This window comes from Rhinolophus ferrumequinum, chromosome 12 (assembly GCF_004115265.2).
Source record: "Rhinolophus ferrumequinum isolate MPI-CBG mRhiFer1 chromosome 12, mRhiFer1_v1.p, whole genome shotgun sequence".
Lineage (NCBI taxonomy): Eukaryota > Metazoa > Chordata > Mammalia > Chiroptera > Rhinolophidae > Rhinolophus > Rhinolophus ferrumequinum.
Window position 1 is genome coordinate 73,972,423 of NC_046295.1, and position 18,543 is coordinate 73,990,965.

General features: G+C 53.5%; 1 protein-coding gene across 2 annotated transcripts in view; it reads left to right on the top strand.

The window, feature by feature from the left end:
• Positions 1-1,085: 1,085 nt before the first annotated feature.
• LHX2 (LIM homeobox 2) overlaps positions 1,086-18,543 on the top strand; it is a 31,484-nt gene continuing 14,026 nt past the window's right edge. Inside the window, exons 1-3 of one of the 2 annotated variants that reach the window (XM_033124150.1) lie at positions 1,086-1,520; positions 15,069-15,271; positions 16,183-16,586. In XM_033124150.1, coding sequence (XP_032980041.1) covers positions 15,072-15,271; positions 16,183-16,586 — 604 coding nt within the window. In that variant the 5' untranslated portion in view covers positions 1,086-1,520; positions 15,069-15,071. Of the gene's footprint in view, positions 1,521-12,594; positions 13,617-15,068; positions 15,272-16,182; positions 16,587-18,543 lie in introns of those variants that run through there. The other variant, XM_033124149.1, reaches the window with a different exon arrangement.

The window sequence follows — 18,543 nt, forward strand, 5'->3', positions numbered from 1 at the left end:
TTCTCCTGCTTGGATCTAAGGACAGGAGAGGAGAGCATCACCCCCTCTGCTTGGTGTCAGTGAGGGAAGAACCTGCAGGTCACACAGCCTGAGATGTCAGATCCAGCTCTGGAATCTGCCCTGGGAATGGGCCACCATAGACGCTTGGGGGGGGGGGGCTTTAGGGACCGCAGAGGAAATTGCCCTTGACCTTCCCTGCTGAACTGGCCCCTTCTAATACTTGTCCTGGCCCTCAAGACTGGTGACAGGGTTTTTATGAGGCACGCATGGCACCCTAGTCACCGGGCAGCTGCCACAGTGGCTGCCGAATTTGAGTGCATATGACCATCAAGAAGGGGAACCTGAGTCATTGAGCCCCTCTGGCGGCCCCTTCCCCCCCCCCCAGTGCCCCTCCCAACCACACTGCCAAGAGCCGGTTATTAACTCTTTTTAGAGATAAGGAAACTGCAGCTGGGAGGGAGGAAGTGACTTGTCCGAGGTCTCAGAGCAGAGAAAAGGCTTAAGTTGGATTCTGGGGCTGCTGTTGCAAGGAGGATAAAGGGAGGGACGGCGAGGCGGCCTGAGAAAGGGTGGAGAGTGCAGGGAGACAGAAGGAAAGAAAAGAGAACAGGAGAAAATGGTGAGAGCGACTAGGAGAGAGGGGTAAGAGGGCACCACAGATCCAACGAGAGAAAAAGAGAGGCGCAGTGAGCAAGGAAGCTGTGGCCATAGGGAGAGACCGAGAGAGGACACGCGACAGAGAAACGCGGCCCCTGTGACAGACCGGGAGATGGAGAGTGACAGGGAGGCAGGCAGAGACGGACAGACGGAAGGCCAGAGTAGTGACAGTGACAGGGGGGCCGGGGGTGGGGGAAGCACGCGGAGCGGGCTAGGGACGGCGGCGGGCGGGGGAGGCCGAGGGATACCCGGCTACGCGGCCGCCTCCTCCCGGTGCTGCGCCGCCCCCGCCCCGCCGCCCCCGCCCCCGGCCGCACGCGCCCGCAGCTAATGACCGCAGCCCAGCCTGCGACGCGCGGCCCGCGCGGACTCGAGGCGGCCGTCAGCTGGCAGCGCGGGCCAGCCGGGGAGCCGCGAGCGCCGCAGCGACGGTGGCAGTCCCCCAGCTCCGCGGGCCCTGATTGATTTGTCAGCCGAGGCGACAAAACAGCCCCTCTGATCCGCGCGCCCTGTCCTCTGCTTCCTGGGAGTGGGGCCTCCCTCCCGGCGCCTTGCCGGGTTCCGGGCCGGCCCTGGAGGCTGGAGCGCACCGCCGGCCCGAGGAGGGAGCCCCGGGACCCCTGGTCCGGGCCCCTGCGCCCCTCCGCGGATCCCGCATCTCGCACCTCCTTCGGCTCGGCCGGGCCGGCCCGCAGGCCCTGGGGCTGCCAACGGCCCCCTTGCTCCCCCTGGGCACCGTGCCTGCCTACCCGGCCTTCACCCTGCCGCTCCCCCCCAGCCCGGCACCCCCGCCCCCCGCCCCCCGGCCCTGGCCCAGGACAGCCCGCAGAGCCGGCCACACCCGCTGCGGAGGACGCGGAAAGGTAAGAAGGCGCCTTGGCTGGCCGGGAGGGGCCTGGGGGCTGCGCGGAGGGCGCGCCCTGGGGCACCGCGGGCACCCGCGAACCCAGACTGAGGACTGCCGGGGCTCCCAGCCGGGGACACGCGAGAGCTTCGCCGGTGCGGGTAGGGCTGTGGGCGAGTTACAATTGTGTAGAGAGGACCTGGTGGGAATTGGGTGAGGTAGTCACCCGTCTTTCTGTCCCGGGACAAGGGGGTTCTCGCTCTCAGGTACAGAGATCTCTGTCCGTATCTTTCAAGGAATTCTCTTCCTCTCTCTCCTTCATCTCTGAGGCTCTCAAAATTTTTGGGACCATTTTCCTATGAGTCTTTAAGGAATCACTTCTTTGCCTCTCTCTTTCTCAGGCAGGGGTCTCTTCTCATTTTTTCCCCTCAATTAAGCATGTTCTCTCCCTGCCCCAATTTAGGAGGGTTTTCTTCCTCTTTCTCATTCCCCAATTTAGAAGGAAATTCTCGCCTCGCAATTTACAACCATCTTCTGTCTCACTCTCCCATTTGGAAGGCTAGAGCCCCTGCTCTGTCACCCTTTTACCCCACTTAATTCTGAGTATGCAGACAAATGCAATTTGAGTTTTCAACTAGGGGGTGTGTTTTTCTGGTACAAGGGCCAGTTATGGAGGCTGTTCACCCAAAGTAGGGTACCAGCCATCCATGTTCGCCTCCAGGCAAAGGGCAGCTGCCCAGGTGGATGGAGCATTTGTTTCCAGGGGCAAGGAGGGAAGACTTTACCCCGAAACAAAGAATTGAGGCCAAGCGACACTGTCCCAGCCTCTTCCAAGGTTGAAGAATCCCAGCTCCTGGGCTCAGGGGCTACATTGAGCCTCCCTCCCCCACCCCTTTAACTTTAAAATAGTTTAATGAACACAGAGAGAAAAATCATTTTTTTTTTCTGCGTGGTGAGCAGTCTACAAAGAGAAAGGGGAAAGGAGGGAGAGAGCTTTAACTCTGATCCCCGCAATTAGTTCCCTGGGATTGGAAAGGGGGGGCAACCTGGGAGCCTCGGTTCTTCAGATACAAAAGCATTTAGATCGCTTTAGACCGGTTAATCCTGAGTCTGGCTCGGGTCTCTTTTGTTTCCCAACTCCATTGTGGGTTTTGTGCCGTTTCTCTCTGTTCGCGTGATTGACTAGCCACTGGATGGTAATTATCCAAATGTCCCCTCTGTCCTTTGACTGACTTCTCCGTATTATGGGCAACTGTCATGCATTCTGTCATTCCATATCATATTACACGTATTATCATATGAAGCCTTCCCCCCAATATAAAGGAGGGCGCCTCAGCCCAGATGCTGCTGCTTTTGGAAGGAAGGGCCCCCGAGAAATTTGTCCTGAGCACGGTTCGGAATACAGAGCAGGGGACTCCCGAAATGGGAGGTTCTGCAGGTAATTTTTTTGCTGGCTGGGGCGGTGGGGGCAATCTTTGGGGTTGGCGTTAGAAAGATTGTGTTGGGGGTTGGAGCAGGCTTGCCAGCTGGTATTCCTCTGGCTGGACCTTGGAGCAATTTGGACAGATCGGCATACCTTATGGAGAAACTTAGAATCAGTCTTTTGACCCCAGAATATAGAAAGATCTGCAGGACTGGGTCTTTTTGGGGTATTGGAGCTTAGTGGCATGTGCTCAGGACACCAGCCCTTGAGATCCCAAAATACACCTCTCTGCCTGTGGTCCTTCACAGGACAAGTCCTTTGGACTCTTGTCTCTGTTTGCTGCCAAAACGACTGGGGGCCAAAGAGCCAGCTGTGTCTGTTTCAAACCCCTACTAGCTGATGTTGAAGCTCTGAGAATGCACAACATTTTCCAATGATGATTTTGCACAGATAAACTTAGTGCCCCTTGTGCAATTGTGCATGCCATCACTTAAGAGGGAGGCAGGATTTATAACAAGGAGGCTTTGCAGACAGAGGCTCTGGGGTCCTCTGAATCTGTGGGCAGGACTAGCCTTTCTTCTGCTAAAATGGGGAAAAAGTGTTTTATTATTGCAATGAATATGAAGTACCGACCAGATGCACAGCCTTGCAGTTAATTACCTTGTTCTTCATCAAATATATGAGCAATAAATTCTCCAGAATGGGAGGGGTGTGTGTGTGTGTGTGTGTTAGATAAATACATGGATAGATAGATGAATGCAGGGAACTGAGAAACTCACACTTTTTTTAAGACCTCAGAAAAAGAGACTATTTTGTGGGAAGCTTAATGCACTGCTTCAAGACGCTATGAATTTTTTGATGATCAAATATACATGATCAAGCTGTGCGTGTTAGGGTGTGAGGTGCACCCCACGGTCAATGGCTATTGATCAGGCTGTTAAGTATTTCTGCTCGGTTTTATAAATATAGATAGATCCCAGATGATTTAAAGAATTGGATAGTTAAGAAACTGGCAGTCTACATTTCTTTGGAGAAGGGGAAATGTCTGGTCTATTACAAAAAAAATCCCAAACCATTGTTTACTCACCCTCCCACCTCCCCCCGAAAAACCTGAAAATGTGAACTCATTCGCAGGGGTTTTCAAGAATAGAGTATAAATATTCCAAATGTTTTGTTTGGGGTCTGCCTAAAACAGTTAATTTACTTAAGCCTTATTCACAGGCTGGGAGTTTACTTCTCTCTGTCTCTGTCTCTGTCTCTGTCTCTGTCTCTGTCTCTCTCTCTCTCTCTCTCTCTCACACACACACACACACACACACACTGAAAACCACAATTTTAACCCAGACTTACATGCTGCCGAAGAGATGAGGGGGGTGTCATTTCTGAAAGTGGGGTCTAAGGTCCTCAAAACCTTAAAACCCTTTGGTTAGGAACAGGGTGGACTAGCCACATGGCCTTTCCCAATTAACTAATTTCTCACTAATCTAAAATCTATTTAGAAAGGTGTGGATGGGATAGGGGATGGAGATTTAAAGATAAACTCTAATTGGTCTGGAAAAATTCAGTTGACACCTAGAAATCCTCTTTTATTCTCCCCCCACCCCTCTCTTTCCTCCTCTCCTACACTCTTTCTTGTCTTTCTCTCATTTTTCCTTCTAGAAATTAAAAGTGACTTTGAAAGGAAGAAGGAGCAGTGAGAAACAGTTGGAAAGGGGGAGGAGAGAAAGTGAACTTTTAATTTTTTTAGTGTGTTGCATGGCAATCTTATTTGTAATCATCCAATTAGCTATTCTACAGAAAGATCCTGTTCAAGAAAAAATCAGCTTTCACGCAGATAGGTGAAACTTAAGCATACAGACAATTTGTAGTTATATTTTGGTTTTACATCTTAAAAAGACAGAGAGTATAGATTTTAGATTTTTCTATCTGCGGAAAAACCTTTTCCAGCTAAGAGCCCCTCACTGGAGGAGTTCAGGCATTCCTATTGATAAGTCCTCCTTGGAAATGGAGCTGAAATTGGCACCCCTCAAAAAAAAGTTGATCCACCTAGAAATGGATGAATCAGATCTGATTGGATGGACATGCCCTTTCACCTCATTGTCTCTGACCTATCACTTAATTAATCTCTCCCAGATGCAGAGCTGTTGACAATGCCAAAGATAAGCAGTATTTTGAACAAAGCAGGAAGCTTTTTAAAGAAAAAGGCACAGTGAGGCTTGAGGCTTTTTAAGAATGTGTAAATCATCAGCGTTTAGATGGAGAGTTGGTTATAGCATAGCTGGAGCTCAGAGATGGTTCCATCTTTGCTAGAAACTTAGTTTTCCTTTAACCACTGATATCTAGCTACATTCATGTTCTGCCTCTCCCCTCTCTGTCTCTGGTTCCCTTCCTTCTGCCACTCCCTTTCTCTGGATTCAGACTATCCATGGCTAGTTTTCTGAAAATGGTCCTCTGCTTCCCAGACTTGTCTCTCTGGCTCTTCAGATCTTTTTTATAGCATTAGGGCTATCGAGGTGGTCAGCTTCGAAGGCTTTGGGTGACAAAATATTGACTACAATTGCTAGTACCTTACGAAGGAGGACATTTGTGCTGGAGGCACCTTGGTGACATACAGGGAATAGTTCATTAAATAAAGACTTGCTAATTGCTGCTTCAGTTACTATACAGAGAGAATGGAATGAGTTTGTAAAAGATGACAACTGGGGGAATAATTTTTTTTCTTAAACATTTTTGTAAATAGGTCCTAGAAAATGTGTTGCTTTTTACTCATGCCTCTATCATCAACTATTCAATTGAGCTTCAATTAATGATAATATATGGTCTGGGATCCTTAGCTGAGCTGACTGATGGAAGAGCTTTGTTGAATTTGGTGCAGGTGGCACTGTTTAATAAGCACAGGAAAGAGTGAATAATGTAGTGCTTGCAAAGAGAAGTAAATGCAAAATAGATCGCTCTAATTATGGCAGACCCCAGAAATGGAGATACAGGCTGAAATGGCCAACTAGCTGGGAAATTCCAAATAGAGCTGATTGTCCCCTGCCTTTTTTACTTTCAAGGACTGACACGGTAGCTTAAAAGTAAATTTGGATGAGCTCATCTGACTCAACACAAGCTCAAATTCCAAACCTGGGTCTGGTGACCTATCAATGTTTGCCTTTAACTGTCTAGAATCCTTTACCAGATAGCACAATTCAGCTCTAAAACGGGGCCATGTGAACATTTCTTCTTGCAAGAGATCGCACAAGCTCATTATCACTAGTCTCTGGGCTTTATTGTAAAGTGTCAGGAGATTTTGTTTTTGTTTTTGTTTTGTTTTGTTTAGTTTTGTTTGAATTTCTTTATGCCTGAGAAAATGAGTCTGTAGAAAATCAAAGTGTGAAGACTTAAACAAACAGAATTTCCCATATACCTGCAAGGGCCCGTAATGATTTTCATTCATGCAAAGATAATCGATGGGACATTAGTTGTTTTAATTAATGGAAGAATAAAATGGGGGAGGGGTAAGGGGCTGGGCTTCAGCTGAAGCATATGTGGGAAATGACTGTTCCTCACCTAAAGGAACAATACCACCTCCCCAAATAGCAGTAGAAATGTGCTAATCGGGTCAGTGGAAAGTTGGGCTGGGAGAGAGGAAGGGTCCTGCTGAAAGCGAAGGGCAAGAGGTAGCCATGCTCCCCTTCCCCCTGGATCCTCACTGTTCCCCTCAGAAATGTACCCGTCCTACATCACCTCACAGGAGAGGAACCTTCTTCTAAGGAAGGTGCAATTTGTGCTAGGAGCCTAGTATCTTTTGTGATGGTAAAACAGTGCCAACAGCTGGGAAGCCAAACGTGGACATTCTTTAGCCCGGATTAAGGAAAGGCTGGGGCGAAATATGTGTGGGCTTCATAAACAGGGCTGAGAGACGTACTGGGTATACCCGTTAGGGGGTGATCTGTACAGTAATATCTCCAGTGAGTGTGTAGAGTCTCTCATCTTCTGATTGGGGGCTCAGGGAGGAGCCAAGTCCAGCATCTTTAGCCAAAAACCCCTCTTTTTGTTCTGTGGAAATGTTTACCAAACCCCTCCAGTCTAGTCAGCGCTGGCTGGGCGCGCATGTTGTTTAGTGTATGTGAAACTCATAAAAGGTTTATGAGAAACCTTTGCTTAGAAACAGAGTTTAGGGGTGTCCTGCTGTCAGAGAGAGATGGCAGAGATGCCTTTGAATGAAGGACTGTGGTAGGAAATTTTTCCAGTTTCAAGTGCTTGTAGCTAGACCAGAGAGTTCAGCTGCTTCCTCCCTCATCCCCACTTCTTTCATACAAAATCTTCCTTATTCTCCTTTTAACAAAATGTGATTCCTTGTGTGAGATTATTGCTATTATTTGTGCTTCAACCTAAAAGGCAGCCAGATTCTCAAAATTAGCAAAATGGCTCTGCTAGGACTGGGTAGTTTCTGGGTTAGGTTAAAAAGGTATTACCCTCAAAAACCTGCTGTAGTTATACCAGCTGGAAAAAAAAATTGACATCTTTTTGCAATATTTACTTTTTTTTTGGCTTCCAGGGCAGGTTACATCTTTGTATGGAAATGAGTAGGTAGGGAGATGCAATTAGCTATTGTGCATTTTGTTACAATTCTTCTTTAAGAATAATCTGATCTGACAGATTTACATTGTTGACAATATGATTTAAGCAGGACCCAGATACAAACTTTCCCCACCCTAATCAATAATGGTAAATCCTTTTGCTGAGGTGAACAATCTCTGACCTAGTATTCGTATTTCTTTTACCAATTCCCTGTAATAAAATTGAACATTTTGTCACCACTTTGAGAAACACTGCCAAACACCTTAAAACACATGTCACACGCCAGCAGCCCCTCATTTCCCTCCTCCGGGAGTTTCTACATCTGGAATCATAATCACAGATAAAAACCTTGACAAAATTGCATCTGAGCACATTCCTCTCCACAGTCCTTACTTTCTCATAACATTTAATACAATATTAATACCAGCTACCAAAGGCAGGGGGGAGGAAAGGGCTGCCAACCTCCATGTTTCCTGATGCATCATGTTCAAACCTGAAACTCATACTTCGTGTTTCATTTTAAGTTCAGTGCATTTAACAGGGCCCTAGAGAGAAGGCCCTGGTTACTTCCCCAACCTACTCAGCTGACGCCCAGGGAAGCAGTTTCAGAATTGTTCAGATCGCTGCAGGGAGAAAAGGAGGAATTGGGTTCCTCTGCCTGAGACAGGCCAAGCCACTTATCTATCCACAGATACGGGATTCTTTTTTGAAACAACTAAGGCCCCACTAATTTTTAATTTGTTCATAGTGGTGACCAGCCGATCTTCTATAAGGTGTGACCAAGGCAATGAGCTGATTTCATGAAGAGGTAGCCATGCCTGAGCTGATTTGCCGCTGACTGACAGCCTCTCCCATCAATATAAAACACTCCCCCCTTTTGCTGATCGAAGCTCACAGGCCTGGGAAGGGGTGGGGGTGGGATCCTTGTTGAGGATACAGGACTTTTCTGCCCCCCTGTGACTCAGCTTCACCCTATCTTTTCTTGGAGATGTCCATAACCCTACATTCCTGCACAGTGGCAAGGAATCACCGTTCCTCTGCTGTACAAACAAGAGACAGAGGTTAGGAGAGAAGGGGAAAGTGAAGGAAGAATACATTAGGCTACTGGGGGGTTACTGGGGACATGTGTGATACCCTGGACTTTCAGAGTTGGTGGCTTTGTTTAGTCCCTGCTATTCTCTAACTAGAACTAGGGTCAAGACAGACCATAGCAATTCCAGGGAGTCCAACCAGCAATGCTCCCTCCCTTTTTAAAATTTAAATATCCAGGTTTCTGGAACAAGTAACCAGCAACTCTAGTAGCAGCCTCCCTGTAGAGGGACACACACACACACACACACACACACACACACACACACACACCCTTCCCTAAAGCAAGACCCACTTCAATGAGCAAAGAGTATTTGCTGAATGGTGCAACCAGGAGATAGGGAGATACTGCATTCAGAGAACCGAGGCAGGCAACTGGCCCTATGACTGCAGCCAACAGCTTAAAGAACACAGTCCTCTCTGCTTCAAGGCAGAGAAGAAACGATGGTTTTGCCTCTTTCTTCTTTGCAGTTATTATCCAAGAGGCTTCCCCCACCCCAATCCCCAGCACCGGTCCTCAGTTTCAGGTCATCTATTTCCAGTGCCCAAAGGCGGACGCAGGTCTGGGGCTGAGGAGGGCGGCTCTCCCTGCGCGGAATTCTTCCCTGGTGACTCCCAAATCTGGCGGTTTTTCTGCCTGCCTTTCCCTCGGGGGAGACTCCGGAGAGGCTGCAAAAATCTGGGCGCCCGCTCGCTCGCTTGTCAAGAAGCAAACTGTCTTCACATTCTCCAAGAGCAACATCCCTGCCTAGGAAGAGGAAGGAAGAGGCAAAATAAATAAAACCAGTTAATGTTGTAGTTAACTTGCAAATCAAGTAAATCTGTTGGTGCCGTATTTGAGAAATAAACCATCAGAGCGTCACAGCAAACACACACTTCTGAACGTCTTCATTTTGATTTAATGGTATATCAGCGTCAACTATCGCTTCCTCTGCTGGTACACACGGCCTGATGCCGCGGGAGGAGGGTGCCCATGTTTATCACCGAGTGAGATGACTAATTACACCTTGTCAATCACCGGCTATGAAGACATAAAACCAGCGCGCACAATGAAGTAGTTGCCTGCAGCGTCAATTAGCTGGCGATTCGGAGGTTATTGCGTGGCCCTGCTTTGGCCGCCTCTAATAACGGGACAGAGCTCCGGGAACAGCGCGTTGATCAATCACCCTCCTTCCGCGGCTTTCGGGCTCCCGCCCCCTCTTCCCCCGCCCGACCCGGCCTCACTTTCTCGGGGCTGCGTGTGCTTCCTCCTTCCGCGGCCCCGGCTCGGTGGCGCCGGCAGCCCCGGGAAGTTTGCGCGCGGCAGCCTCGCAGCCGGCAGCCGGGAGCCCCGCAGCCTTCGGGGAGCGCCAGGGCTGGTGGCCCCTTTGTTGGAAGAGGCGTGGAGGGAGCGCTTTTGTTCTGAGTTAGTCACGGTGGCCGGCTGGAGGCTGCTACCTCATTATGCGCGGGGTCTGCTTGTCTGCGAGGAAGCAGATGGTGGGGAGGTAGGCAGCGGCGAGAGTAGCCAGACCTGAATTCCGTTCACCTGTCACCTCCCACAAAAGGCAGGTTTAAGGGACTTAGGGATTCTCTTACCCTGTGTGGGGAAGGGACGTCGAGGGGCCGCTGTTTCTGGAGCTTCCGAAGGTTCTATTTACCTGCGGGTGCCTGCTCCCCCCACCCCTGCCTTCCCCTCGGCTGCGGCTCCTCTCACCGTGTAAATGTCACTCACGTGTCAGAACGTGTGTTTACAGCCTATTCCTCTCCTTGTTTAGTCTCCGCGGACAGGGCTCAGCGGTTGTGCCACATCCCCCAGCCGCTGGGGGAGATTAGCAAAATTACCGGCCTCTGAACCCGGGCGGGGCACCCAGAGCCCTCCCCGCAGCCGGAGATGCATTTGAGCCTCCCGCAGACCTGAGCGCGTCCCAGCCTGACACCAAGAGATAAACAGGCGGGCTCATCCGGCGGGAATCCTGACTGCCCGGGAATTTGGGGTCGGTCAGCGCTGGGTGTGGTTTGCTGGTCAGAGAGGTGGCGACGAAATTGTGTGCTTACACGTATGGGGGGAGTGAAGAGCCGCAGGGTGTGTTTCCACGTTTCTTGGGAAGCCCGCGGCAAGAGTTACCGAGTGCTCCTCCCCCCCGCCCCCAAGCTCCTGAGGCAGCCCCTCGAGTTCTTGAAAACGTATTGCATCCATCCAGCCTGGTCGCGGAGCTGTACCAAGGACAAACGCTCCAGCGTTGTCACAATTTTTTCTACCCCTTGGGCAACCTCCAGATGAACCCCGGTGACTCCCAGATTAGATTTTCATTCCCTACTTTCTTTCAAAGAAAGTGCCCCAGATGCGTCAGTAAAACATGCCTGTGTAGGCGTCCGCGTGCCCGGGCGCGGGCTATGTGCAGGCGCCAAAGCACACACTCTGTGAACACACGCGCACGCGCATCTTTGCGTTTATGGTCCTTACCTCGCGTTGGAGCATCTGTACATGTGCAACGTGTAGACACATACTTGTAACTTCAAGAGTTTTGCAAATATGCAAAATATGGCCCCCTAGAAAGTGCACGCAGGGGTTTAGGTAGAATCGCCTGAGCATGCAATTACACGTATAACGTGCAATTTACCGCTTTACAGATGCCTCCTCCTGCCTGGCATTGGACACTTATACTTGATGTGCACGTGTAGACCCTAGCTCTACCTTCCTGCTGGCTGTGTTTTTGCCAGTGGAGATGAACATGTGCGTTTGCAACACATGAACATGAGTGCATGTGCTTGGGCATTACAAGCACACGTATATTTATGTCTGAAGCTTATGTACGGTACATGGGAAGTATGATTTTGTGCTGCCTCAACTCTGTGCCCTGTAAGATAAACTGCATAGATTTTAGCTGGCCTCTTAAGACTGACCCACCTCCAAAGCAGACCTAGGAGATGGGACTCTGTAACTGACTTGCTCATTCAGTTTTTCCTCTACAATCATATTTTATTTTCTAAGTTTGGTTTCACCACACACCTGGGTATCGCCCTTGTAGAGTCTCCAAGAGACTCTAGGTTAAGCCAGAAGTCTGGGGGCTGAGGGTGGCAGTTGGGATTACCCGGCAAATCAGGTTTTTGGTCCTTGGAGAAGTGGTGCAGTCAGGCCGCTGGATGGACCCAATCAACAGCTGGGTCTATGATATGATGCACACAGAGGTCAGAGAAGGGGCCTGTGGTTTTTAAGAAGCTGCTGATGCCTAACATATCTAGGAGTGGGAAAGTTTTTAATAGGAGATGGAGAGGGGAAAGTGGGAATGATGAAAGTATTTGCTTAGTGCCTGCTATGTTCCATTTTACATCCATGATCTTTTCTGTTCCACATCCATGTGCAGGGGATGTCCCCCACTATTAAGATCAGAACAAGCTAAGGGAAGTTTTAAGTCACTTGCCTAAGGTCAGGTTTGTGTATAAATGGCAGAAGTTGGACTCGAACTCATGCCTTTAGTTCCTAAAGGCATGTGCTGGCACCCACTCTTCCAGGTTGGAGAGAGACTGGGAAGAGAGAGAAATCAGGCCCTGGCTCGCTTGGAGCGTGAATATGCAGGCTGTCCCCCTCCCTCACCCCCCCCAGGAGTCACAGCTCCTGCGGACTCGGGCCTCTCTGGCTGGACCGGGTCCTCGGGAGGCTTGCGCGGTCGGTCGCCCGCAGCCCGCGGCAGCGTGGAGCCTGGCCCCAAGGCCGAGCTGGGCGGGAAGCAGCGGAAGGCTCCTGCAGCTCTGCCCCCGTCTGCCTTCCCAGGCCTCTTCAGCCGGTGCCCGATGCAGCGGCTCCGGGCCGAGGGGAGACCCGAGCGAAACCTCTTCAAGCATCCTCTGGCTGAGCCTTTTCGGGATGGAGACGGCCAGGAGAGAGGGTTTAATTTTCCTTCCTGAAGAAATCACAGGAAACTGTTCATAGCTTAAAAACTCCAACACCCCCCCGCCCCCCGCTCTCCCTCCTTCCTCCCTCCCACTCCTCCCCTCCAGCCTCACCCACCAGCTCCCACCAACTCTCTGCTCTTCTCCTCCTCTTGTTTCTCCCCTCCCTCTCTGGTCTCCCGCCTTCCCGGAGCACGCGCTGCCAGGGCTCGGGGTGCCTGGCGGCCAATGGCGCGGCGGCAGGACGTGATGTCAGGCGCGGCTGTAGAAAAGGCGCGGACGCTTGGCTGGCGCGGACTGCAGAGCCGGGGCTGGGCTCGGCGCGCTCTTGGAGAGCGTTGCGCGCGGCTGGGCCCGCGGCTGGCGACTCCTCCTCCCACTCTGCTCCTCCTCCTTTTTCCCCTCCTCCTCTACCGCCTCCTCCCTCTCCTCCTCCTCCACCTCCTCCTCTTCCTCCTCCTTCGCTTCAATTCTCCCAGTGGCTCGGCTCGGCTCGCTGGCTTCGGAGAAATCCCTACTCCCTAGCCCACCCAGCGTCTAAGCGGGTCGCCTTGGGCTGAAGGCGCCCTCCAGGGAGGGGAGAGGTCCAGGCAGCTGGGCCGCCGCGGGCACCTAGCCGCTCCCGGGTGAGCCCCGACCGCAGCCGTCGTCGCCTCGGGCAGACTTTGCGCTCCTGCTTTGCGCCCGGGGCGCAGAAGCAGGGCCGGCAATGCCCGCGGCGTGAAAGCGCCCGCGGCGGGCGCCGACCTCTGCCCTTGTCTCCCCCTCCTTCCCCCCAGCCCCGTGCCCTTGTGACCCTAGCTTTGGCGCCGCCGCCAAGGCGCCCCGCGATGTAGCTGCCCCCGAGCCTCGGCGGGAGGCGTCCTGGCCCGCGGGCGCCCAGGGCCCGGAGCCCGGCCTGGGGGCGCAGCCGAGCTCGGGCGGGGCCGGGGCCGCGGTGGCGATGCACCCGGCCCGTTAGCGCCGGGAGCGCCAGGCAACTGAGGCGGGGGACAATCCCTCCCGCGAAGGAGCCGCGCCCCCGGCCCCGCCGGTCCCGCCGCGATGCTGTTCCACAGTCTGTCGGGCCCCGAGGTGCACGGGGTCATCGACGAGATGGACCGCAGGGCCAAGAGCGAGGCTCCCGCCATCAGCTCCGCCATCGACCGCGGCGACACGGAGACGGTAGGCGCACGGCTGCGGTTCGGGACCGAAAGCTGGGACGGGGCTATGTCGGTATGCGCCTCTGCTCCCCAAAGTTTGGGGGCACTTTGGGAAGAGTCCTTCGTGCCGCACGGGACTGGGCTCTGGTGATCCGCAGACAGGATGCAAGGCCCAGTAGCTCCTGGCTGGGGGGAAACCAGCCTGCTGGGGCAGATAATGGAAACAAGGTTGAAACCTAAATTTTAGATCCGAAGGGTGGAAGAGAGCATTTCTCCAGAAGTGGGAGCGAAGTCCTTCCTACCCATGGCACGAGATGGCTCCCTTCTAACTTCGCTGGGCCCTTGGGTCGCCAGCCCCGCGCTCTCCTCCACCACTCAGGCCGGCTGCTGGCGGTGTCCGGAAGGGCGAACCAACTGGGAGCATTGGGGCTCCAGCCGGCCTGGGCCGCTCCCTCCTCCTGGCAATCGGGGTTTTCTCCCTCAGCGCAACTTGAGGGGTCGAAGTCTTCTGGGCTAGCGCTTTTCGTTGATCGTGACCAGAGCCGCCTGGCCTCCGAACTTGGCCAGGCCAGGGCTCAGAGTTCAGGCTCAGGCCTGGCTCTCTCGGAAGGAGTCCATTCTGATCGCCACACCTGGCTTGCCCGGCTCAGCCCCAAATAGTTAGTTTCTTCCCTCAGACCTCCCTGGGGACCAGACGAGCAGACGCTGCCCAAGCTGGGCCCAGAAGTGACCTTTAGAGGCCGAGGAGGTGGGGAGCACGGACAAAGTTTCTCTGCTTGGAAAGAAAGCAGCAGCCCCGGTGCCTCCGTCTTCGGAGCTCTTCTTCCTGGGTTAAACCGTCCCAGCCTGTCAGCTTGGTTAGCCGGAGATTTGGATTGGGCCTGTCCGCACTCAGAGACTTTGAGGGTGCCTCTGTACCCCAGTCACTATCTCCCAGGATCCTGGGACCTGTGACCTGCCCTGGCCTAAACTTTTAGCTTAAGGATCAAGAGATCACTGGGGCTGAAGGCTGGAAACTCCTCTGTTTAAGGAGAGGAGTCTGTGGAGGGTGACTTTTCATGATCATCTTATCCCTTTTCCTCTGGGCCCAGCCGACAGGCTCCTGTAAGAAACCGTTTGGGGGGAGATTTTAGAGGTCTTGACTGGGGCTGCCTGAGTCCCCAAACACAGCCTGAGACTTTCTGGGGAGAGGGCAGAGGGGACAGGAGGGAGCAGCTGCCGGGGGTGATCTATCCAGGCCAGCAACTGGGCCTGGGCCTGTGGCCGGCTTGGGCTGCGTGGTCGGGCCCTGGTTCTGAGCCTCCTGGATATGGGCTTTTTGGGGTGGAGGAAGCTCACTGCACACCCTGGCGGCTTCCTCGGCGTTTAGGGCTAGCCCAAGTTACCGAGGGAGCTGCGAGTGCCCGTTTCCCCGCAGCCGTGGGGTCGCAGGCTGACGCAGGCGCTGCCGTCTTCCGCCTCCCTCCCTCCGCAGACGATGCCGTCCATCAGCAGTGACCGCGCTGCGCTGTGCGCCGGCTGCGGGGGCAAGATCTCCGACCGCTACTACCTGCTGGCGGTGGACAAGCAGTGGCACATGCGCTGCCTCAAGTGCTGTGAGTGCAAGCTCAACTTGGAGTCGGAGCTCACCTGTTTCAGCAAGGATGGAAGTATCTACTGCAAGGAAGACTACTACAGGTAGCCCCCCACCTTGGGACCCACTGCCTTTCAGGACTCCCCATCTCAGAATCTTGCCTGTCTCCTTTCCTTCCAGTCCCAAGGATGGGTTCCCTACTTAGGTCCCCCCTTCTCCAAGCCAGCGCAAATTGGGCGACAAAACAGCAATTTGGGGGAACTCTTCAAAAGGTCTGTGAAGTGTAGGGATCCAGAAAATAGCAGAAGCTGCCCTTTTATGACCTTAGACTATAAGTAAGCTTGGGTTGGGGTGCTTGAACCCCCCCCCCTTTCCCTTTGAAGTTTCTTGTGTCAACCAGAGGGAAGAGAAACAGGCACCCCCAAACCCAGGAAGCCTGGCTAGTGTGGAACAAAGTTGGAGGGAGAGCTGGGAGATTGGATGGGGCATTTCCAGGTCTTTGGCAGAGATGGGAGTGAAAGCTGGCCAGGATTAAAGAACAGGGCTCTTCACTAACAGGCTCCAAGTTCCTTGATTCTAACTCTCTGAGGTTAGGTTTAGGGTTTGTTTATATATTCTCTCTCCTCTTTCTTTCGTTGCTTCTGTGTTTCTTCCAAATCACAAAGGTCTGTAGGATTCCCAGGTGCTGGTGTGGAGGGCAGGGGTAAAGTTTCAGGAAGGATAAGTGGGGAGTTTCTCCCCTACTCCCAAGTAAAGGCTTTCCTAAGGCTTGCGAGGGCTCTGGGTAAAGCAGAAGCCTTTGCAGACGTGAAAATGGTTAAGGGGCGCTAAATTTCAGGGTAGACCCAGAGCTGGGCCAAAATCCAGTCGCCTGTCTCCCCATCCTCCAAGTTAAAACCCAGGTTGCCCATTTTGAGGAGAGGATTTCCCCCAGTGGTAGTAGCGGCACCTGGCGAGGAATATGGGGGTACCCAACCGTGTGTCCCCACAGTCCCTCCCTCGATGGTCCCTACAGGCGGTTCTCTGTGCAGCGCTGCGCCCGCTGCCACCTGGGCATCTCGGCCTCAGAGATGGTGATGCGGGCTCGGGACTTGGTTTATCACCTCAACTGCTTCACGTGCACCACGTGTAACAAGATGCTGACCACCGGTGACCACTTCGGCATGAAGGACAGCCTGGTCTACTGCCGCTTGCACTTCGAGGCACTGCTGCAGGGCGAGTATCCCGCGCACTTCAACCACGCCGACGTGGCGGCGGCAGCGGCCGCAGCCGCCGCGGCCAAGAGCGCGGGGCTGGGCGCAGCCGGGGCCAACCCGCTGGGTCTCCCCTACTACAATGGCGTGGGCACGGTGCAGAAGGGGCGGCCGAGGAAGCGCAAGAGCCCGGGCCCAGGGGCGGATCTGGCGGCCTACAATGCTGGTGAGTGCGAGGCGCACCGAGCGCCCCCGTCGGGTTGGGGGAAGGTGCGTGGCGTCCACCTCCACGAACCACAGTGAATCTCAGTGTGCAATATGTATATATACAGCATTCTGGGTGCTCTAAGCATTAGTTTCCCCAGGTCCTAAGCACCGTACGACCTGGCTGGAGGGACATTAGCCTCCTGGGCTCCAGCCCGTACGGCATCGGCTAGAGCAGGACCAGAGGATGCTTTAGTGTCTTGCTGCTCCTGGTGCAGGGTCTCATCGCTGAGAAATTTTTTTAGATGCGGCTTTTTGGTTGGGGACTTTCTCTCACTTTGCTGGGCAGAACGAAAGGATAGGAAAGCCAGGTGGAGCTAAACAGGCTCTGGGTTGGCGCGGTTGAGGGCGGGAATTGGGACGATGGATGACCCAGGGAGAGCAGCGACGGTCCCAAGAGAAAGGACTGGCGGTGGCTCGGGGCACCGAGCTCGGCTTAGCGTGCGGCCGGTCCTGTGAAATGTCCTGAGGGCGGCAGGGTCGGGGAAACTTGGGCCCAGGAGCCTTTTGAGCAAGGGCGGGTCGTTGTACTCGGCCCGATCTTTCTGCTCCGCCAGGATTCGGTTTTCTCCGGGCTCCTTTCTCTGAGCTCCGGGCGCCAGCGGGGCGCTGGGATGAGAGCTGAGACCCCTGGAAGCCGGCGCCCGGGGAAGAGACCCGAGTAGGCCTGGCCTCGCACCGGGATAGGGTGGAGGACTCGTTTCGCATTTCCGGCGTCTTTGAACCCCAGGCCGTTGCCGGAGAGGCTCTGCCCCCTCCAGCGCCCCTCCCCACTCAGGACAGCTGCGGAGGTTTTGGGGCCGGCAAATTGAACCGTCAACATCTGCCCGAAGTCTGCACCGCCGGGAAATGTTTATGACTCCCCGGGCTTCTGAACTACATAGAGTTTATTTGCAATTACTTTCTTTCTTTAGTTTGCGACAGAATCGGATTCAGAGATTTTGTTTTCTTCCTCCTTTTCCCCTTAGTCTAATGCACAAGTGCAAACAAAACAAAACAAAGCAAAACAAACCCAGGACCGTTGTGGGGGGAGGGCTGCGGTGGGGAAAAATTTAGGGTTATTTTGATCTTTAAAAATCTGAGCTGGCTGGGGAGAAAAATAAGGGGCGGGTGCGGTTCCCTTGTTCGCTGCAACGAAATCGCTTGTTGGAAGATCGTGGGGCGTGTGTGTCTCAGTGTGCCGAGCCGGGAGGAAAGTCTGGTAGATGGCGAAGTAGCCGCAGACAGGTCCACGCCAGCTGTTTATAGGTTTGTTGAAGGCTCTACCAGAGATACCGGTCTCCAAAACTTCCATCCCTCATCTCCCACCACTCTGAAAATAGAATAAACGGAGTCCAGACCAGGTCCCCAAACAAAGCCACGTCTATTTATGAAGTAGGGTCAGCCTCCGGTAGGAAGCAGCGGGCGCTGGGCTGCTGGGTACATGGAGGGTGTGGAGCCGGATTGTGTTTTCCCGGGCAAGGCAGGATCGCAACCGTGTTTGGAATTGAAAGGTAGAAGGCTCAAAGATTTATTTGTGCTTTTTGCTGTTCCACCACCTTCCCTGGCAAGGCCGCACCACACCGAGCAAAGAGATGTGGATGGAAGCTGAGTTTCAGGGAAGCTGGCACCTCTATAAGACATACCCCCTCGGGTTATCTCCTCCTTTTTTGTTTGGCCCCTCTTTCTTGTGGCTGTCTTGCTCACTATTTCTCTCTGCGTGTGTCTCTGTTCCCTTCTTTCTCCCCCGCCCCCGCCCCCGTGCGTGTATCTCTGGTCTGGCTTGGCCCGGGCTTCCTGTACTGGTGTAAACCGCGCGCAGCTCCACAGCAGTGACTGTGCGGCTCGCTCATTCGGGGCACCCAGGACCAGGGTGGGAAAAGAGGGCGACTCCCTGGCCGCATCGCCTGGGCAGGCCTCCCCCGGTCTGGCTTCTGTCC